Genomic DNA, 23,268 nt, shown 5'->3' with positions numbered 1-23,268 from the left:
AGGTTCAGACTGGATATTAGGAAAAATTTCTTTACTGAGAGAGTGGTGAGACACTGGAATAAGCTGCCCAGGGAGGTGGTGGCGTCACCACCACCGGAGGTGTTCAAGGAACGTGTGGACGAGGCACTGTGGGACATGGTTTAATGGGCATGGTGGTGTTGGTTGATGGTTGGACTTGATGATCTTACAGGTCCTTTCCAACCTTAGTGATTCTGTGATTCTGTGTGTGTGAGGAGTCTTGGAAACAACATAAAATAATAATTATTAAAAAAATACACATTACTATGAGTTTCTGGTTAGCAGCTGCTCAGTGCTTACAAATATACTTCCTACAGTTGTCGGGATATTAGTGATGGGCAGATGCTCCAGACAGGATATTCCTGTCGGGCATCGCTCCAGCCACAGCACCCTGTGCTGTCATCTCTGATATCACAAATTGAAATAGTCAACCCCCTTGGGGCAATTAGAGAAAAATTGAGAAAGACTGCTGGGAAGACGCTGCAGGACCTAGTACAAATGAGCCAACAGCCAAAACTCTCTCCTCAACTAACGTGAGACTCATATCCTCACACACAGCAATAAGCAATCAAAATTGCTAGAGATACCAGACTTTCAAACATAAGGTTCAATCTAGAGAGCCCAAATGACACCACATGCTTTATCACCATCAAAAGACACTTCTAATGGTTAGGAAAACCAAAGAAGTGGAAGTTAGGCCTCTAGTTACCCTTGAGCCATTTAGAAATCTTTGTCCATCAGCAGGACCCAGAGAAATCCTCGCAACTTTGTCGCAAGATATGTATCCTGTATACTTGGCTTTGGTTTGCCTTTTTTTTTTTAAGTAAGAGACAGCAGAAACCCGTTTAGAGTTCACTTATGGCAAATATTATAGTAAAGAAATGGTGGAGACTGTAAACAAGGATTTGTCACTACATCTTTTTTTGGAATGGGAAGGTAAAATTTTGAAGTGTTCAGGGATGATGTGACTATTGCAGAAGCCCAAGAGGAATACTACCACGTGCATCCACGGACACAATATAAAGCCAACACTGAGCCAGTTCAGTGAAAAGAAACAGATATTAAAAAAAGATCAGGCCTCTAACAGATTAGACTTCAGATAGGAAGCATGATTTCTCTTTTAAATAAAGCTCACAGAAGAATGAGAAAAGAAGAAAAAAGAAAGATAACCCACCATCAACAGCACTGCAACCCACAGAGCTCGCTGCACGTAACACCCTTCTCCAGGCAAAACCCTTAGGCACCAACAGCATCACTACAATGATGGTTCCCATATCATGGGGAATAGATACTCAGGTCCTGTATATTGTGCTTCTAGGCAAAATAACGGACACTGGAGGAACGTTACCATAAATGTTAATATTATGGCTATAAGCAACATGTCTGTAGTTGCCCCCCACCCACTACCACTTCAATTACATAAATAAAAGGACTGTCATATGTGGAATACTTATCTGTCTTTAAACAGAAACTACAGCATTGGAGTTTGAAAGAGATTCAAAAACTCAGAGATATAGTCCTTTTTCTTTAACCACCCCAAATTGTGCTGCTCTGTTTCCACTACTGGAATCTGTTCAATGCTGCATCTCAAAATCTCAAAGTGAGCTGCAAAAGCAAGTTTTGCTAATATTTCTGTATATTTTTTATGTTAACATTCCTAAACATACTTATTGTGGAAAAGGTTGTATTGTGGGAATATTATATCATATATTCATTTACAAAAAGTCTTATAGGGGGAATTATACATTACCTTTAAATAAATAAATACCTTTTAATTTACAATAAACAAACAGTTCTTTGGTCAAAATGGTGCTACACAAAAATGGCATTTACTGTTTTGATTTGACTTTTATTTTATAGAGCTTAAAATTTTCAGTCATGAAAAATTAAAGAAAAGATGCTTACAGCTCTGATTTTCAGCACTTACTGGAAAGATTATCAACACTAACAATTCAAGCAAGGATAATAAGAAAAATAAACTAAAAAGTAAACAAACAGTATGCTAAGAACATGATAAACATGAATCTGTCTTTTCCTACTTCTGTAAAAAAAGCCTCTAAAAAGCTTAGTTTTCATATTTTAAAAAATATTAATTAAAAAGGAGACTGAAAGTAACCACATGTGCTGTTGATTGATCATAGTAGGTATGTAAGATTTTCTTGCTTACAAGCAACCTTTTCTTTAATTTGAACACCACAAGATCAGCTTTTACACCTGAATTCCTTTCACAAGTGGTAAACTAAATCAGGACCCTCATCCTTAACTCTTTCTAAAGAGGAAGCTCACTCAAATAGTGAAAGGTGGACCCAAAGCTCTCTATGAGATGCACAGGTTACCCATGCAAATATTAGCTCCCACTTGGGAGAGCTGCATGCTGCACACACTTGCATCCACACACACGCTCTTCAAGTGCCTTCTCAGGCTGATGTCCTGAGCTGCAAGATGCATTAAAAGCACATCATAGACACATGATGCTCGGTCCCAGTCAGCTGGGACACAAAAGCACTACTGGATACTTTTTGTCTCATATATCAGCTAACATTTTGTTGAAGAAGTACAGTCATTGCTGCTTTTCTACTCATAAGAGGAAGGTTCAACATGGAAAATCTTTCTAAGGAGTTAATTTAAAACAGTACTCACTGCTATCCGCAGTATGGAAGCTTTCACAGAGGTCCATTTGTCCTGTCTGCGATCTATGACAAGAATAAATCCAATTCCAGCATCTCGTAAACTAAGTTTGGAGGAGAAAAGAAGAAAAAGAGAAAGTTTAGTTAAAAATACAAATGAAACTCCTCTGGTTTTCTCACTAAAAAAAGCAGTTAAAAACTAGTTTAAAAAAGTAGCTTGACCTTTTTGTGCAGAATCTTGATATGTTTAGATGAAGATATACTATACTACAGAAATGCAGCAGTCCCAAATATGTTCCACAGAGCTCCAGACCATATTCAAATCATGAATTGTTCTTTTTCACAAAAGGTAGTTTTTATATTTCTTGTACAGAGATTATTTCAGATGAAAATAAACCCCTTTGATTCTCCACTGTTTCAGTGCCGATATAATCCTTCCTTCATGCTGTTTTCAATATAATTCCAGGATCAAAACAAAGTTGTTTTCCTTTGGCGTCTGCTTTTAACCTTCTGTTTGAATCGCCTTCCTCCTCACTGATACTTAAAACTCCTTAAAAATGCAGGTCTTACTGATTATTCCACGATATTGCTCTGCGCATCTGAAATTCTCATATGCCTCCAGGTTGCAAACTTGTTCCCAGGTGCATTTTTACATACACCAAAACAAAAAATCCCTATGGCATTCAAACACTCCAAGTCATAGATGAGAAAGAGATCAGAGGCACTTCTCTGGAATGGAAACATCTGTGAGAGAGATCCCCTCAAACCCTTGCGTACAAGTGACCTTTCTTTTTTGCCTGTGCTCAGTGGCATGTGCTACGGAGTCCCAATCAAGGGATCTGCTCCTGTTTTGTAATTCCCCATCTAAGCCAATTGTGCAATGCCAGCAGCAGCCCTTGCCAGCCAATCGCAATCAAAATAGAAATGACAGGCAAATACAAGGCAGACAGGCTCGGATTTGTTATTTTTTCATGTGTTTGGTCATTTCTAATATATGTGCTGTATTTTCAGCCAGGATAATAATTTACTGCAAGGCCAACTATCTGCATTGTATGACATTTAGGAATATTGTGCATCAATTTGTTATCATCATACCTTAAAAGACAATATAAAAATCAACGTAACAGAATGTCAGGATCCCTTATTCAGAATTGCCGAATCATGAAAAAACCAGCTTTGCTTTATAAGATTATGTTGGTAGCATAATAATAAGAGGATGTTGAGGAAAATGAAAAACACAGGTACCCAGATGTGTCATCTTAAGCTATTCTTCAAAGTTACAAACTGTAATATTGCTCAAATTCACAGACTAAATATTTAGGGAGAAACAGGAATAATCATAAAAAATGCAAAGGAACACTTGCTTTCTTTCAAAAGATGCGAAGCAGTCATTTTAACATACGAGAATATAAGAAACGACCCCTCACTGCTCACATTCAGCACATGTTACCTAACTCTCGCCTCTGGATTAAGACAACACTGATAAACAACATCTCAGTACTTGCCTTGTAAGCCTGAATAACCCTTGCAGACAAACAGGGCTTTATATTGGCAATATGTGTCCCACTACAGTAAACTTCCATGATTTACTAAAGCTTCCCCTCTTCCTTCTCTTTCTTTATTTGAAGGGCAAGAGGAGGAGAGAGATCCAGATTTATTTTAGCATCTTTCTGTTCCCCATTTAAAGTTCCTACCATTTTAATCTTTAGTCACTGAGCAAAATAAAATGCTAATAGCAACTATGTTCCACAATAATCAGGGAGCAAAACAAACTCCTTGGGTCACACAGCCTAAATGTGGATGAATAGAGGCAAAAAGGTGCTACAGCTGTTCCCACAGCAGTTTACGTGGATTTTGAAGAGTATTAAGACTTTTAAAGAGCTATTTTCCCTGCACAGTAGAAGTCCCTGGGAGTCCTGAAATTTCTGCATACTTCTTCAGTGGAAGTGAAATCTCAGATCCCAGAGTATCTAAATGCAACATCTTTGACATTTCTGCATAACAGGAATAAAATTAAAGCCTCTGACAGCATCAATCACATTTCTCTCCAGGAGCACAGGGAAAGACAGGCTTCAGCTGTGATCCCGGAGAAGATCTGTATGGCAGCTCCACATCTGCCTCAACACCTGGCAATAAGCAGAGCTTAATATCTTTCTCCTAGAAAAAAAGACAAGGCTTACTTAAGTGGAAGAGTTGACAAAGCAAAGCACATCTCTAAGATAGACCAAAAGATGTCTTTAGCCAGCCTTCTTTTTCTACTGGATCAAACCGAGGGATCAAATACGTCAGGTGGTTGCATGATTTAGAATGTGTCCCCCTTCCAGGCTCAGAAATAAAAGCCAGGATTCCCCACAACTGGCTAGAAGAGACCCAGGGACAAAGTCTTGAGCACCTGACTTCAAACCGTTAACGCTCCATTAACATAGATTGCTTAAAAAAAATTAAATGCTCTGTTCTAAACCAATCATGGTGGGAAAAATATTTGTTATCTTGACAACGGTGTCTTGTTGCAAAGGGCTGGCTATTGAGTCTGGGATCCAGCTCCAGCAAGTCATAGGCAGGAAGCAACAAACCAAACTAAGACATTGTGTACAACAAAGTTGAGAACATTATGAAGACAATAAAGTCACGTATTCAAGAAGAGTAAATACTGGCAACAGGTCTGTTTGCCAATGCACCCCTGCTCTACTGACATCTCTTTGCTGCCACACACACCTGCATATGTAGTTACAAGACAGTTGCAAGACAAACCCCCCCCGCCCCGCCCCCCCCCTTTTAGAGCATAGGATAAATAGTGCTCTGGTAACAAGCAGGTATTCAATCTTCCTTTGGCTCCTGATTTAACAGTGAGTGCCAGCTGTCCCTTTTTCCCTCAGCCACATTTATTACATTCTATCCAAACACTCATTTCCCCCCCTCCCCTCCCCCTGCATTTGCTTGAGAGTAAAGCATTCTGGCTTCTCCTGTGTCTCAGCAGAAGCATGCTCTGATGGACACGGCCTGTCCCGCTCATCAAGCTTTACCCCCTGCCTTGCTCCAATTGCATTGTGCTCATCAGCTTAGCTTCTCACACCTCTCTATAATAAACTTGTCACCACCACCCGCATTTGTCTCTCTCATTCCTCACTTCAACCACTCTCATTCCTTCCTGCCTTGTCCCAAGAACAGCTCAAAAATCTTGGCACTTTACCTTTTTTTATTTTATACTGTCAGGACAAATGACCAAATCAGTTCTCATCCCACCCCTTCCCGAATATCACAGTCCCCTCATCCTCCAACCCAAGTCTCCCTTACCCCACGTCCCACTCAATCTTTCAGTATCTTCCCTCAGGTGGACACTTCCCTTGGCCGTGGTCCTGCCTGTTGAGTCAGGCAGCTTGCCTGCATTGCCTGCTTGTCAACGGGCAGCACTCGCATCCCATGAGACAGTCTTCCTGCTCTCAGCCCTGGTAGTGGACCTGGCTCTAGGGTAGCTCATTCTGCAACCATGGAGAAGCCCCTGCTCAGCCCCAGGATGAAGCAGGACTTTTTTGACAACAGACTTAAGCAGCTACTGAGCATCTGTGACCTGGGATTTAGGCAGATTTTTCTCAAGGTATTTCTTAGAAGAATGGTGGCCCTTGTGTCAAAGTGTCAAGTCCCCAAGTCCTTGACCAAAGGATGGAGGCACTTGAGCTTCTCAAACAAAGGGCTGTTTCAGTGTTTGAAAAACACAGTGGATTTGTTCCCTAATCTCTTGGCAACAGCTCCGCTATTTTGGCTGAACATTAAAACAGAAACTCAGGTGAGACATCACAAATGAAAAGAAAATTTGGCAGAATTGTAAATGACTGGAAACCAACCCTTAGAGCGAGAAACAGCAGACAACCTTAGCAGAAGCACCTGCCTATTAAAGCTTTTTGACATTTCCCTTACAACCTCTGTTTTCTCTAATACATTAACTTGTATCCGGTGTACTTTCTGAAACATAATTTATATAAGCTTGTAATTCAAAGCTAGTATTTCCTTCCTTTGTTTCCCTCCTAACACACACACACAAAAACCCCATCATGAGATAAGCTCTGTTCTTCTGTTTATTCACCAGCACAAAGAACAGAACATTTTTATAAAGGCAGAGGAACCATCACTGCTCTGCAGGAAGAATGTCCAGCAAACTCACAAAGGCCAGGTCAGAAAGGTAGAAGGCAGAGGAAGGGGAACAGGGGCCACGGAGGGCAGATAATGGGAAAAAATGCAGCAGAGGGTAGACTTCTGCTCAGTCCCCTCCCTCCATCTTGGGGAGCCAGTGTAACACCATTTGGAGATGGTGAGAGAGTGATGTTGAAGTACCTGCCCAACAAGCACCGAGTTCTCCATGTAGACTGTAGAGCAGGAACTGATTTTCCACTTAGTGAATCCTCAGCTTTAGATTATGGGGACATCTTCCTCTTTGTCTTGTTTGCAAGACTTATGAGCTCATGCACCTGGGGGAAAGGGTGGGAAAGCTTATAGTACATAGGACTGCAGAAAGAAACTTCCCTCTGGGATGTGTGGAAGCAATTACATAGTCATCATCGAAAGATCCTTGCATTTCTCCAAGGTATGGGTGGTGACAACCGCTACACAAATAAGTTCTTATTATGTCTACACTGCTGTATGAAAACTGCTTGCATACATTGCTCTCTACTACAAACAAAACAAAGCAAATCTTCAGGTTCATCAGAGCAACTCAATAATATCAAGCTTTTGGATGTTTGAAATTCTGTGCAGCATTTTAGCTTAAATAATTCCAGTTTAGTAAAAGTGAATTTCAGTCTTAAAGCCTTATTATTAAACAGTTGGCTTACATTACACTCAGGATTGTTCCCTATCTTGACTACCTCTGCCTATACATACAAAATTACTAGAAATTCTTGCTCTCAACAGCTGAACAGCTATTTTGATAGTAGGACTTCAGTAATATTCAGTGAAGAATTACTGCACTGAGCAGAGCACCAAGGCAAATGTCTGCAGCAATCTGCATTATAAGCAGCTGAAGCTGTCTTTAGATCCCTGGTACCACCCATTCTTAAAGCTTACTCACCCTGTGTAGCTCATCATTGACCATCAATGTGCATCAGTGATACACACACACTGCTTGAAGAGATGCAGGGTCTCATGTGGTTCACAAATCCTGAACTTTTTTGGCATGCAACACATCAGCCTATGTAGGAAGGACTGTGAAATTGGCCCATCCACCCATCATCTACCATACTACTGTACCACAAAAGGGCAAACTTGCAAGACACAGTGACAGATCATCTTAGGAATGGTATTGCCCATCCTGTCCATAAAGCAGTTAGGTTTATGCTTGGCATGCCACAAGAGTTGTGTGGACGAGCTCTTTAAAAAAAAAAAAACAAAAAAACAACTAAATCTCAAAGGTAGAATTGTATCCAGTGCAGAAAAAGACAAGCTGGAGCTCAAACAGGTTCAGCACAGACAAGGAGACAGTCCAGTAGCCTGAGCACAGGGGTAACGAACACTTTGAATACCAAGCATTCCCATCATGCCCCCAGTGATAAAAATGCTTCCAGCAGCTATCACTCTTTGAAGCCAGAAGTCATCCTATATTCAGTCATCAGCATTTTAGCTAGGGTAATCAAGAACAGCATTCTCTGGTACTTTGCTTAGGAACAGGCTATTGGAAACTGGACGCTAGCTAGCAAGGTTATTGGTTCCCAAGAAAAACTTCGCATCCTACATTTCAGAGGCATTTCAACTGACTGAACCTGAGCCCCTTCAAAGACCACTTCTCCACCTCTTCTGCTGCTGCTAGGAATGACTTCTTGGGGGGGGGGGGGGGGGAGGGCAGTGAGGGGGAGACAAAACCTCTTTCTTAATCATAAGTGTTTCACACATTAAAAAAAAAATGAAACTACTAATGGCCTGGCAATGAATGAAAGCAGAGAAGAGCCATCTCTTTAGTGGCTTTTATATGCTCTAGAACACAGCCAGATAATATTATGAAGAACATGGTATTAATGATATTAACAAATCAAGATAGAAATCTCCAGTACAGCAACTATGAAAGAAAATAATTCAGCTAAGCCCTATGGTGACATTTCAAATTACTAGTTTTATGCTGGTTTCCCAGCAAGGAAAAGGGCAGGAACAATTCACCTGGCACAGCCTTGCCCCACATGTCCCCTGCTTGTGTACCTTACATAGGATAACCAAGACTTCTTCTATTCAATCACTAGGTAAGTCCTAGAGGATGCATTTTTTCCTAGGGCAGAATAATTTAATGGTTTATGAATTTGACAAAGAAAAAAAAAGGTTAAAGTTCAACTGTAACATTAAACAAAATCTAGTACCCAGGCACTAAACATTAATTAGACCTACAGCAATTTCATTTTCTTACAATTCTTGATTGCTCATTATCATAAAGCCTACTTGGTTTCAAAACGGGCCAATTTATTCACTTAATTTCAAAACAAATCCACCAGCTGGGTATTTTAAAAAAGAAACAAAAAAATTATCATATTTGGCATGTTCCCTTCATTTTAAAAGGTGTTCTACTTATGAATTTAAAAATATTTTTGTACTTAATTGGTCTTTAAGTATTGTGATCTTATGACAGCTTCTTTCTCACTATCCAAAGTGAGACTAAGATTAAGGACTTTGACATTGGAAACCACAGTCTCTAAGAAGAAGAAAGTGGTCTTGTGCTTTCTTGAGTAAATGATGGAAATAAGAGGATATAACACACCCCAGTTTGAAAGCTTCAGATATCACAGGCTTTTATAGCGCACAATACCCAGGCTCACTGTAGAAGGTACCTGATTAAATCAATTTAGAGATAGCAGGAACTGAAGAAGAACTATAAACCAGACATTATTTGAGCTCTGCATTGGACAATGAACTTTCTAGTTTCAATTGCTAAGTGAGCCTTTAGGTTTTAACACAGTATCTAAGCTGAATACTGCTTTGTAATGCTGCTGCTATTTCAGATCTTACTTATGTGTTTTCTAGAAACCTGCACTTAAATTAGTACTTAAAAGCATGTAACTGAAGAAGAGCCTGGAGAATAAAAAATGATATAATGCTTTATAACACCGATGTTAGAAATGATATCCCAAATTTGCTAAGTAAGTGTACAAATCAAAGTGATTACACACCTAAGACAAGGTGGAAGTGTTCTGAAAGCTGGACGGTAATACCCTCCCACTAAATACCCTTGCTCTAAATTAGCAAACTTTAAAATTATATTTTCTATTTTTATGACAGAAAATTTGAGGTTTGCACGGATATTGAGGTAACAGCGGTAAAGAAACAATTTGCCAAGAAATTAAATAGAATGAAAACCTATTCACAAAAGATGGTTGTACATACAACTGTATGATCCTGTCATGACATTTAATTGGTTAGTCAGAAAAGAGCAGTTTGGTGCCAAATTCTGCCACAGATGTGTATGTACAACTAACTGAGGTCAAAGAAAACTGCACACATCTAAGAACAGATTTGTTCCTAACAAGGGTAACATTTACGAACATAATGTTTACGAACACCCGGATGAAGCTCTTTGGCTACCTAGCAGACCTCCTGAGCCCCTAAAGCAACCTGGCGTGACACTTCGGCTCCGATTCAAACCGTGGGCCTGACAGCTCAGTTTGGATTCCCGCAAGAATCACTTTCAGTTGAGGTGTGTAACCGGCCTATCAGATATCAGTTCTTATTCCAGCAGCATTTATGAGAAAAAACAGAAATGATGAGCACGCTCCATCTCTGGCACATGGCACTGCATAGGGGACAAAAATGGGAATGCAATGATTAACAACTTCTGCATAATTTCAGATGGAATTAGTAATACAGTTTTGTCTTTAATTTTTGTAACCTATATCTCTTCAGCTGAAAACGCTGAAGAAGTCAGCTAGTGTAGGAAGGACAGTTGGGAGGACATGTCCACTGCTTCTGATCTCCCGGGAAAACATCCATGGAGCATAGGCCCAAGGAACAGGCTCACCTCAAGCTTCCTGAGGTGCTGAATTCAAAGCTGGTGCTTGGTGGTGTAGAAGTCACTGCACCGCACCTTTATCTCTCCATATCCAAATCTCTGGAGTCAGGGACAAAACCTGCCACCTACTCATTATTGTGTTTGACTAGTGAGTGCCTGTACTGTGCTTCAACAAACGGCTATTGATCTAGAAGAATTTATTATATTTGATTATTGGGCCCTCTCATAGTCAGCTCAATGAACTTTAACTGCGGAAGGAAAAACCTACCCAACTCAAACTAAGGCTGACCATTGTTCATGAAGAAATATAGGAAAGAGAAGGAAATCCAGCAAAATAATTTTAAAATGAGACAGTTGGAAGTGCTGCTACACAAGTGCAGCCTCTAGTGGTCTGTCCAAAGTCACTGACTGACAAGTAAAAATTATATATATAAAGTTCCTGGCAGTAACAGCTGCATTTCACCCAACAGCTGCTGTTGTGATACTCCACAGCAGAAGCACAACCTGTAAGTCAGAAGGCACCATTTCTCATTGATTCTTATGTTTAAAATCTGATTCTGAAAATAAAAACTGCTCCCCCCAAAAAAACCCACTCACCTAAATCACTATGACTACAACAATGTGCATACTATCCAACATCTTTTTCATTCTACATTGGAATTCTGTGAATAGATGGATTTTTAAATGCACATTCAAAACACAGCATTTGACCTCCTCTTTACTTTGGTTTTGAGAGTTACTGCCTTCCCTTCAGAGAAACAGATGAAGCTGCATGGGAAATGAAGAAAATCCGAGCCTTTGTGTTGGAGCTGAACCTGTTAGTTTCATCATTAGACAAGGTTCAGATAAGAAATTTGATGCATTTCCCTCCCTCCACTGTGCACTTTTTTTTTCTTCTTCCTTCTGCACATTCCAGTTCTCTCCCTAAATCTTATCCAGTGTACCACTGATAAAAACCTTTTATCTTCCTTTTTCTATTATGCTTACTTTCAGTCTCAGCTGTTACTGGTTCATGCCCTAGGTATGTCTGAAAACACCCATATTTCAATTTTCTTGGGATTGGGGAATCATCAGAGACACAAAATTGTATTATATGATCTCACAGCAAGCAGGCAAAGAAGAATTTAGATGAATGTTGGGGTGTGAGGTGGCATAAGTAAAAACCATGATAGGCAAGTGGTTATAATTTGCTCATGAGGCAGAAGAGACGAGCGGAATCATACAGCCTGGAAGAGCAACACCGTGAAAATGCTTTTTGCAACTTTAGAACCATAGGCAAGATAATTACACATGAGGTTGTGTCAACGGCAGGAGATCTTAAAGGCCAGATAAACAGGAGACAAAATAATGAAAACCACTTCAAAGAGCTTTGTCTAAGGGGCTGATAATAATTCAAAACTTTGGAAGTCTCATCCAAACTTCACAATGACTGTAGCTCAGAAAGCCATGCATGGTTACATGGAGCCCTACCCCGAGCTGAAAATCCATCAGTCACCGCAGGACTGTGACAGCAACAGCTCACTGCATCTGCCTACAAAGCAAGAACCCGAAAGGAAGATAGGCTACTATCGGAGACATACTGTTGATGAGGCGAGTGACAACTCACTGACAACCAGGAGAGCTCCTCTCAAGCCTTGGTCCCAAAGGCAACCAAAGGTCTTTATCCTGCACAGCAGAAGGTCCCTTGAAATGGTGAGATACGAATCCAAACATTTTACTTGAGGCACTTCCGTGCCAAGCACTGCTTGTGTTCCTCAGCCAAGTAAGCAGCACTGGTACACACGTTATTTATCTTAAAGTATTTATGCCAATTTATATAGCATACAGTCACACTTCTCTTCTCCCTCCCCACTCGGCTTCCGAGATACAGGCATCAGTGTCTTCCTTGATTGGTCCCTATAGCTCCTCTTTATCTCCTATGCTATTCCATGTCCTCAAATCAGCCTCTCTCCCACTTTCAAGCCAATTCCTCCTCAAAATAAACATGACTGATTGGAGTACAGTAATGCTGGCTATATTCCATCATATATGCTGACATTCTTTCTGCTCCAAAAAGCTTATGTTGTTGGGAGGAAGCTGAGGGAATGTAGCCAGTGTTAAAAATAAGAAGTGAAGTGTCCAGGCATCATCATCTGCCTGGGCCTGGACATCTGCTTGTACCACAAGCACTGATTTCCTTTCTGTGGTACCCATCAGCCTTTTTTATGGTAACTTAGCAAGCTTTACCCCACCAAGGAACCTTGCAGACTAAAATCAGAATGGCTTTGATGAGTTTCTGCAGATAACAGAAATAATCATTAAAATACAAAGTTATTGCTTAACAGATCCTCTTTTAGTGTGTGAAATTAACTAAAGTAAGTTTTTTTAAAGAGGAGTTTTAATATTCTAAATGGAAAATCCAGTGTAATTTCTTCAGGTCACACAGAGCTGCTTTAGGAAGGACTGTTTGAAGAAAGACAACAACTTTGAGGACTCATTTAGACTTAACTACAGATGGCTAAAGTAGGCCACGTTTTCTTGAGGGACAATTAAGGATAAATAGGTCAAGAAAGGCAAAAGGGCTCCACATTGGTTAAGATTAAGTAAATATGAGCAACAGAAAGCCTACAGGATCCTCACTTTAGAGCCATTAAGTCAGACTCCACCAAAGCATTTTTATACCTGTACAGAACTATCATATTGGAATTATATGTGTTTCCAGTATACCTCAACCACCATTAATGCCACTGCACAAAGTATTGGTACAGCCTTATCTGGAATGCTACATGTTGTGTTTTAGAAAGCTGAGTTTATACTTAAATAGGGTGTTAAATACTCTGAACTTAGGACTGGTCTAATGAAAGCTCCTTCATGACATCCAGCATTTTATCTATTAACTTCCACAATGTTACAGTGATCAATTCACCTTGTCTCCTTAGCAGATTAAATCTACCCCTAGACAGTGTGTCATGCATACAGAGCCTATATACTACTCAAATCCTCTAAGCCCTGAAGGTGTAAGTGGGATTTAAAGACTAGAAAAGCTTTGCCCATATAGGGCTAAGCTTTAAAAGAAGTTTAAGACATTTACAAGATGGACATCAAACAAGTGTAAATTGTTCCAAACCCAAGCCCAGTAAAAATTCAGACTGTGTAAGTAAGTAACATGTTGTGCTTTGACCTAATCTTGCCAAACTACGTATCTGACACAAAAGCTTCAAACTACCACTTAACTTTAAGATACAATGCTCTTACTTCAAACCTAAGCCTTTACATTTGCTTTCTGCTTACAGGAACATATGGCATTTGCAACTGTTTGGCAGCTGTGCTCTGAGGAAGGAAGGGCACACACAGCATGACAAATTTTGCTGGAAGTCCTGGGATGTTCTCACTGACAAATCTGAAGGGCTGCCAAGGTAACAGCAGGGTACAGGTTCCACATCTTCAGCCTGGATTGTAATCCAACAAAGAGGAGAACATGGAAATGAATCACAGCTGACAGAAATAAACTCTGAAGCTGCAAAGCTGTTGCTCAGTATGTCAGCACAAACTGTCAGGGCATCTGTTTTCTGGCACTTCTTGCCCATTATGTGATGACGTCCACCCCCGGCGCCCTATAAAACAAAAGTGGTTAACTCTTAGCTAGTGGTGGGCTGCTTGTTTAGTTTGCGGATAAACGAGGAAACATGTGCAGTTACCCTCCCACACTGTCTCTTCGCAAGGTCAGCCTGGACCCTGAGGGACTTACCAGCTCAAAACACAGCGTTACCCCAACACGGCTGCCCCCGCTTCCAGGGCACGATGGTGGATCTATGCCAAGGAAACTGGCCAGACCCAAGCTCTGTGCTCTCCAGTGTCCTTTGCGCTGAGGTTTGTTAGCTCCAGCAACACCCATGCCACACTGTGGCACATTCTTCTGGTCCCTACCTAAATCCACGCACAGCTTTGCTGTGCCCACACACTAGTGAAGTCTTGTCAGATCTGAACCTACTGGAAGGCTTAGCACAGGCATTTCTTTTTCAGTTTTCCAGTGTTATCCCAAAGAATGGGGAGCTGGTGTAGTTAACAAGAAAGGGTCTACCTGAAGCTTCACAAACCTTAAGAAATGAGCTTTCAAACTGTTGGACATTGACACTTTTGGAGGTCATCTTGTTCTGTTTTGTTACTTGGACAGGATGGTTCCCTAGTTTCCAACACCAGACAGTACCACAAACAACAAGATTTCTTAGAAGGCCACATGGTGTTCAAGCATTTGGGATCTCAAAGAAGGGAACGTTCTCCTGGGCAGGAAACCGACAGGGAAGGCTTTCAAAACAGGAAATAGCCGAACACGACAAGTTAACCTGAGATATGCTCAAGATCATGAAGAAGGACAGAAAGGCATTACAAAGACAGGCTGTACAAGGCTCTTTCTGAATATAAGCAAAAAAGGCCTGTGTATTGTATTTAATCAGCAGTGTGGGGACTCAAACTGGCATCAAAACCTGTTCTGAATTTTCTAACCTACACTATTTCTTATTTCTGTTGAAAGGAACTTTGTATTTAAGACTCAGTGTTACACATTTAAAATATTAATTTTCCAGTCTCTTGTGACCACAAGTATTTTAGCTTGCTTCCTTTGTTCAAAGATGAACCTACATGAGCAACGAAGAAAAGCATTAAAACTATATCCTTTTGTTCTCTCGTATAGCACATTGTTTTCTGATCACAGTAGAAACTGCTAATTAACCAGAAGCAAAGACATATGTTGAAAAATCCTGTCTTTTTTTTTTTTTAACCACTGCAATTATCTATTAATTCCTTTTGGACCAAGTTCTCATGCTACTCCCTACATTTGGTAAATTCATATTCCAAGAATGTGTATACACTTAATAAAATATGTTTAGAGTGACAGCTGTGATGGATAGAAGTAAGTATGAATAACACTTGCCTTCAAGGTACAAAACAAATCTTAAAAGTCTATTTACTAGGAGAAATAGAAGAAGAAAAACTTTCAAAACAGGAAAAAAGAAGAGAATACTGAATGCCCTGAGATGACTTAAAGGTACAGTTGGCAGATATTTCAGGAGCCTATTGCAAATTTGAATGGAATAGTCTTCCTCCACCCTTTGTATATGTGGGATGTAAAAGGTACATCCCACAGGTGCCTCTCCCACTTTGCAATAACAACGATGGACACTGTGTATGGAGGTCGTCAGTTTTTTACTCAGCTAAGAGGTGAGACAACCTTGTTCTGCATTACCTCCTTTTCCTACCCAGCTTGGCAGCAATCCCCAAAGGGCTCACCCAGTGAAGTATTAGGAGACACTCTTCTCTGCAGAAGGAGAATCAGACTAGCTACATGGACATTATAAAATGTCCTCAAAGCATCTCAAATAGATGCAAGACTTGGCTCACTGTCCTCTGCTGAAACCCAGTTGAATTTAAAGAGCTCACCTCTTACAGACACTTATCTACAGATATGACTTTATTCAGCAACTCCATTGATAGGCACTATTAATCCCTGTGGATCAATACTTATATGTAAAGTATTTGTACCAATTCAACATTTCAGTTAAAATGCTCTTCCTAGAAAGTATTGCCTTAAATACATTACATATTGCCATGGATTCTTTTTCTTTCACCTTGGGTACTATATGTTTAAAATATAAAATCACTTGACCTAAGCAAAATCTAAGAGAATCTCCACCTCTTTAATAAAACTTTATCTTGTACTTCAATAATAATAAAAAAATACTAGTTGCTAAAAGGAAAAACATGTTTCAGAAGTATTACATGTATACCTTTACAACATATATCTCATTTCCACAACAGCAGTTATAAAAGGATTAGCTGTAATCTTCCATTGTCTATAGTACTCATCCTTAATTGATCATTTTTTCCTGACACACCAGTGATCTTTAAGTACACAGCATACACGACTGCTGTCACACACTATGTCAACAACCTGTACTGAATATTTTGCAATTGTATGTTACAAACTATACATTAGACATCGTATTTTATCCAGCTATCTATAGAACATGAATTTACCTTGCAACATTAACAACACCTACCTGAAGATGGTTCAGGTCTCTGCTTAATGATATACAGTTGCACCAGGGTTAAATGAGTATCTTAAATTGAGATGAGGTATTCCCCTTCCAGTGTCTCCTTTCTTAACATCCTTGCGTATCAGGCATTTACACACCTGAGCGCATGCTGATACCTCTGCAATTTGCACTATTCTACTCCATGGTCATCTAAGTTGGTACCCTGCAAGTTGTAATAGTTCCATTCCTAAATGCAAGGTGGCCCATGAGACATTTAACTCTTCATGCTTAAAGTTCACTATGAAAAAGACAAGAGAAAGTTTACACAGAAAAAGCCTGCAAAACCCAGTGTTTAGATAGTATAGAACAATAATGCGGTAAGAGGGGACACAGTCATGTTTACCTTTAAAACTAGAGAGAATAATAAAGGTAGGTTAACAGGTTTCAGTTTTTCCTCTTTCAACGAAATCCTAAGCTAGTCTTATTACCAAGATTACTTCTTTCACTTGGGAACAAATTTTGAAAACCTGATGCCACTGCTAAGATTTACTATACCGGTAAATGTTTTATTCGGTGAACTCCACTGCAGAGCACAGAAAGGTCCCTTCTTACAAGGCTCTTAGCAGCTCCTCACTGTCATTCCCATGAAATACCATTTCCCTTAACACGCGAATGCAGGCAGTCAGACAATGAGTTTTGAGTTATTGTTGCCAACCCCTTGCTGTGATCAGGAATCTTGTACAGGGCCGAGTAGCACAAATAGTTTTCTGAGGAACTCTCGTGGCTCCAGATATGTCCGTGCTCTACAGGGCTTTTCACAGAAAAGTCTGTTTCCCCTCAGTCAGTCAGAACAGCCGAAAGACAGAGTTACGTATTTCATAAGCTAAATGACACTGATCTGGAGAGCAGTCCATGCATAAAAGCTGTGTGCTGTATTTGTATCCTTCCTGTAAATCTGTAGTCCTTGACCCTCTTTAATAAACTTATAAAATAAATAAATAATGAACTTCCTCCACTTCCCTCAAAAGCAGTTTCCAAAGCATCCAAAACAGTCTTTGAAATTTTAGCCCTTGAAAACTAAGTTAACAGCAAAAATCCTATCCTACAATACCTTTAACAGCACTAGAAATATCACAATTCAAGGAAAATTACAATACTGCCTGTCTTTGTGGTATAGGCAGTCAATAGTTTATCATTAGCAAAACATATTTTATAAGGGGATGTATGCTGACATCCAGCTAGTGGCATTTCTGCAGTTTGTTATTGCTATAAACCTGCACAACAGCTCAAACAACATTTTACACAGTAAGCTCGTAACACTGCTAGCGAAGATGTCAGGGATGTCTTCAGCCCTTTGAGATTATAGCAATTCTCAGGCACAAAAAGGTCCCAATTTTATCAGTATCTTAACAGTGGCATTATTTCTACAAGTTTGAAATGGAACAGTTATCACCCTAATACCTAAAATATTGTTACATTCACAATAGTTAACACCTTACTCTTCATATCTAGCCAACTGGAATATTTCCTTTGTTTACACAGAACAGTGATCTCTTTCTAAAGAATTAGAAATTAAAGAAACCAGAAAATCCTACAAGAACAGCCAGACTTCAGGAATGGCTACTTGTGGCTCAGTACGCATAGAATAATTGTTGGAGAGTAAGGGAAATGAACAGAAAAACCTCCAGAAAATCTACTCCTAGACTTTCAGTTAGTGAAAACGTGCTCCTGCCAAACTGATGCTCTGGGATGCGCTCAGTCCTCCCCCCTGCACCAGATGCTGTTTGTGCCGATCAGAAGTTCTCACATAAACCCCACTCTGTGCAGAAGTTCAATGGGCCACCATGAAGCACACCACCAAGGACTTTCAAAAGGAAGAGCAGATGTGAATTTAGTACATAATTATTTCTAATAACAGTATTCAAGAAAGATACTATCAAGGGAGGCTTAGCACCACACAATTTAACCAACACAGTGATTAACAAAGAAAATTAAGCTGGCTGTCAGCTTCACGGCTCCTCTCCCTGATAAACTAGGGGTTAACAAGTACAATCAGGAGGGCATCTCGCAGTATTGTGCTGTGTACAACCAGTATTCCCTCACAGGGAGTAGGTCCTACAAAATAATTAATAGCAAAGCCCTTTACAAGAACACTTTTTCTCTTCATGCATGTACAGTAAACAAAAGCACACACATGCATGAAGGAAATCTGCCATGATTTGTTCCAAACGTGAATTTAGCACGGTCCATGCTAAATTCAATTGCACTGAATGCTGTCAGTGAAAAGAATGCAAAATACAGCTTGAGACCAACATGTAATCAGTGTTATACAACCTGTGTTTCTAGGAGTTTTTAGTCTGGGAGAGCCATATAGCCCGATTTGAGAAAGACATAAAGGAGATCTCTTGATTCATACCTTCATTCAGGTCTGAAGGGATCTCAGGAGGCTTCTAGTCCAACCTCCTGCTCAAAGCACAGTCAACTCCAAATTCAGAACAGGTTGTTCAGGGCTTTCTACGGTCAGATGTTGAAAACCTCCAGGCACAGAGACTCCATAGCCTCTCTTGGGCAGCTTTTCTCAATGCTTCATTATCCTCCCATCGACAATTGTTTTTCCTTATATCCAGGTCAGAACCTCTCTGTTCCCAATCCCACACTGGGCCTCCTTCTCTCTGCCGCCCACCTCTGTGAGGAGCCCATTGCCACCTCCCTGCTGCCCCACCATCATTGGGAATGGTGGCTGTTGGGCCCCCACAGCTTTCCCTCCCCTGACTAAGCAAGCCCGGCTTCTGTAGCCTCTCCTTGCACATCAGCTCCAGCCCCCACCATTACGGGGGCCCTGCTGGACTTGCTCCAGTTTTTAAGCCCTCACCCTGTGGTAGCTCAGAGCTGGGCCCACACCACAGGTGGGGTCTGGAGAAAGCCAGCCAGGGTACTCCTGCTATCACCCGCTCCGGGCCATGCTCCTGCTGGTGCAGCCCCAGGACGCCAGCCTTCACTGCTGCCAGGCCAACCTGCTGGCTCACATTTAGCCTGCTGGCTATCTGGGCCCCCAGGTCCTTTTCAGAAGAGCAGCCCCACAGCCAGTTCATTCCCACACTCTTGCAGAGGGTTAGTCCATCCCAATTGCATGACTTGACATTTGCCATTGTCAAATTTCATGAGGTTCCTGTCAGCCCATTCCTCCTGTCCATCTAGGTTGCTCTGAATGGCAGTCCTTCCCTGAAGTGTATTGACTGGTTGACTAGTTTCTCAGCCACAAACTTGATGAGGGTGCACTCCACCTCCTCCTCCAGGTCCTTGCCAAGGATGTCTGGCAACACAGATACATATGGTTCCCTGAGGAACTCTGCAGATAGAGCATGAGCCATTAACCACCTCTCTGAGCTTGATGATCCAAGCAGTTTCTCCCCCATCCAGCATACCATCTGTCAAGACATAGCAACTCAAAGCGGATACAAGGGTGCTAGGGAAGACACTGTTAAAAATTTTGCTCAAGGTGAGGTAAAAGACACGCACAGTTTCCCCTCATTCATGCATCCAGTAATTTCATCACAGGAATACATTGGTCAACCACAATTTATTGTTGTTCAATCCATGCTGGCTACTCCCCATCACCTCTTTCTTTCTTGTGCCCATAAATGTGTTTTAAGAGAACTCACTCCATAATTTTCTCACAGACCAAAGTGAGGTTGACCAGCCTGTAATGCTCCGGATCATTATTCTTGCCCTTTCTGAAGATGAATGCAATATTTGTCTTTCTCCAGTCATCATGGTCCATCTCTGATTTCAAAAACCTTTCAAAGATGATGGAGACCAGCCTCGTTACGACATTGGCCGGCCTCCTCACCACTCTTGATGCAGTTTAGCATATCCCAAAGACTAGATTTGGGTGAAGATTTCTCAAGAGATCCTTGACTTGATCCTCACCTGTTGCTAGTCATTCTCTTCCTTGAACCCTGTCTCTAAACACACAGGCCTGGGAGACAGTGTCAGAGAAGACCGAAGCAAGGAATTCAAGTGACTCAGCCTCATCTGTGTTGGCTGCTACTAATTTACCTAGCCCATTCAGCACAGGTCTACATTTTCCTTGTTTATTCCTGTACTGCTAAAGCAACAGAAGTTTTACTGGGGGGCCCCTGATGTCCCCTTGCTCCTTGTCCCTCAGCTCCAGGTGTGCTTTGACTTTCCTGAAATTATCCCTACATGTTTGGGCAATGCTTCTATATTCCTGTTCCTGTCCCTGCCTCAGTGTTCATTTCCTGTATGCTGTCTTTGTACTGCGGCTCGGTCACAAGCTCCCTGTTCAGCCAGGTCAGCCTCCTGTTATGTCTGTTCATTTTCCAGGATGGAGGATGCTGTCCTTAAAAACTTGCCAGCTCAGATTTATTCTTCAGAGTTGCCTTCCACTGAATCCCACCTACTAGTTCCCTGAATAAGCCCAAAGTCTGTTTTCTTGAAGTCTAGGGTCTGTACCCTACTCTGCTACTTGCCTTCCTCACCTCCATCAGGATCTTGAACCTCACTATTTCATTCCCTAACAGATCTTCAACAAAACCACAATTTTTATTGAGCAGCCCATTAATAACACTACTGTGCCCTCTAAGAGAGCCAGGATTAATTGCTGGGCCTGCTTAGCATCCTCAGTCAAAGTTCTGGAAGTGCTGCAAAGACCGTACATTCAGCTCAACCACGGAAACAGAGCACAAGTGATTAGGACAAACCTCTGTATGTAACTATGGAGCATTCCCTCACACTGAGTAACATCTTGACTAGCATCCAGGAATTAGCATGTATGCCAAAATTGTACATACTTTCAATTAAAACACAGAACATTGCACTCCAACATACAGCAAAGATAAGAAACGAGGACAACGTCCATCACAGAATCTGCATCCATACATACCAGGAAGTGATTTTCTGATGAAATATAAAAAGCACTATATAAGGCAGCTGTCACTAATCAACATTTATTGACACTGCACTATAAGCTGCATTTTCCTTTTCTTTAATTAAATACCAAGCCTGACCTTTACACCATCAGCTAAGTGACTGAATGTGAGAAATCAATTAACAGATAAAAGGGTATTTTCTCCTAGACAGGTGCTCACCTTGGGATGCTCGTCAGGTAGGTCAGTACGTTCTGGAACTCCTTCTCAGGGATCTCGCTGAAAGCTGGATAGTCTGGAAAGGTGATAACAGGGCATCCATCTCCCCCTCTTCCACCTAAAAAAGAAACAAACAGCAGGCATCTTTACATGCAAGTGCCTTTATGTAGCCTGCAATTTCCCAGTAATGAAACTACTGTGTTGTTTCTTGTTTTTTTGGTACGGGGCTCATCAGCATGGACAGTGTTTATTCTGAACAGTCTAGTCTCTTTTTCAGAGCTTAGGAAGTTTTATAGAAAGGAACTTGTTACACCACATTAGATTTTTTCCGTACAAATGTCTTTGCTCATGTGAACACAGTTTTGACACCAGATGGCAGTGCATCTTTCTTTTGATAAATGTCAACTGTATGTAAATATAACCAATTTGGAGAAAGAAATGAACTGATTTAGAAAAAGAAGTTAATTCAGAATTAAGGAGGCAAATCTCCATCTTGAACTGAACTCAACCTTCTTACCAGTTTGAACTCATTCCTACAACACCACACCCCCTCCTTCAGCTAGCTGCACTGCTTCCAGGACAGTCTAAAAGAAGTGGCAGAACATTAAAAGAACTAGGAGAAGGTGTTTCAAATGAGATTTCCTGTTCAACTTCTCGGATTACCTACAAAAGGTACAGCAGAGCCAAACACCTACGTTGCAGTATGGTTGCTGATGAGCTAGATACCATCTGTATCTTTTCTGGCATTTGCACCACTGGGTAGAATTCACAAATGCAACACTTTGTAATGTGCTTCACGCACATTTTAATATACAAAATATAATTTTTTTTAAAGGCAATGTTAACATTTCACGTCTTAAGCAAGGATATTCTCATAAAGACAGGTTGGACAAAGGACTTGTTGAGACCTAGCGACTGCATGAAGTTAACGGTTGGGGGGTGGCAGGGACACATTGCTGGAAAGTTATCTTTGCTTGACAGTTCAAAAAGAGAAGAAAAACAGCCAAAAATGACTGTGGCAAAATAACAAGGATATTTTTTCCAGCCCTGAAATCTGACAATTGTGCAGAAATCAGCTATAAACTGTATTAATAACACTGCCTGATCATGACAAAACCAGTGATTTGTGAAAATTATAGTGTGCTATTAGCCACTTCAAGTGCCTTTACATCTAACATCACCAGAAAAAGAAGAGAAACATTTGAGCTCAGATTCATTTGATAAAAGAAACCACCATTTCCCTCCAAAACCGCATGTAATTACAGGAGCTTAAATAGTATCCTTATGTTAATTTGTGGTGACTCTGGCTTCAATCTACCAGCTTACAGGCAATATGGTGCTACCACTGTGTAGCTCTTGAAATCAAACTACATTAGAAAATAACGTGCTCTGGATGCATTTAAACAACAAGAAAATGCAATTATTATGCAAATACCATAAGTTTGCAAAAATAACCTTTACGACACATCCAAAGGCAGCAATGTTAAGGGAGTTAATAGTAGCTATATAAACGTTCACAACACAAATGT

At 40.7% G+C, this 23,268-nt stretch overlaps 1 protein-coding gene across 5 annotated transcripts in view; it reads right to left on the bottom strand.

Moving 5' to 3' along the window:
- The window catches only part of MCF2L (MCF.2 cell line derived transforming sequence like), a 104,614-nt gene that overhangs the window by 40,117 nt on the left and 41,229 nt on the right, over positions 1–23,268 (bottom strand). For all 5 annotated transcript variants that reach the window (XM_059826938.1, XM_059826914.1, XM_059826919.1 and 2 more), the window contains 2 exons: positions 21,743–21,857; positions 2,659–2,749 (listed from right to left, as the gene is read on the bottom strand). In XM_059826938.1, the coding sequence (XP_059682921.1) occupies positions 2,659–2,749; positions 21,743–21,857 (206 nt within the window). The remainder of the gene's footprint in view (positions 1–2,658; positions 2,750–21,742; positions 21,858–23,268) is intronic.

Source organism: Gavia stellata, chromosome 1, assembly GCF_030936135.1.
Source record: "Gavia stellata isolate bGavSte3 chromosome 1, bGavSte3.hap2, whole genome shotgun sequence".
Lineage (NCBI taxonomy): Eukaryota > Metazoa > Chordata > Aves > Gaviiformes > Gaviidae > Gavia > Gavia stellata.
Note: the sequence above shows the minus strand (reverse complement) of the source record. Positions and strands in the feature narration are given on the sequence as shown.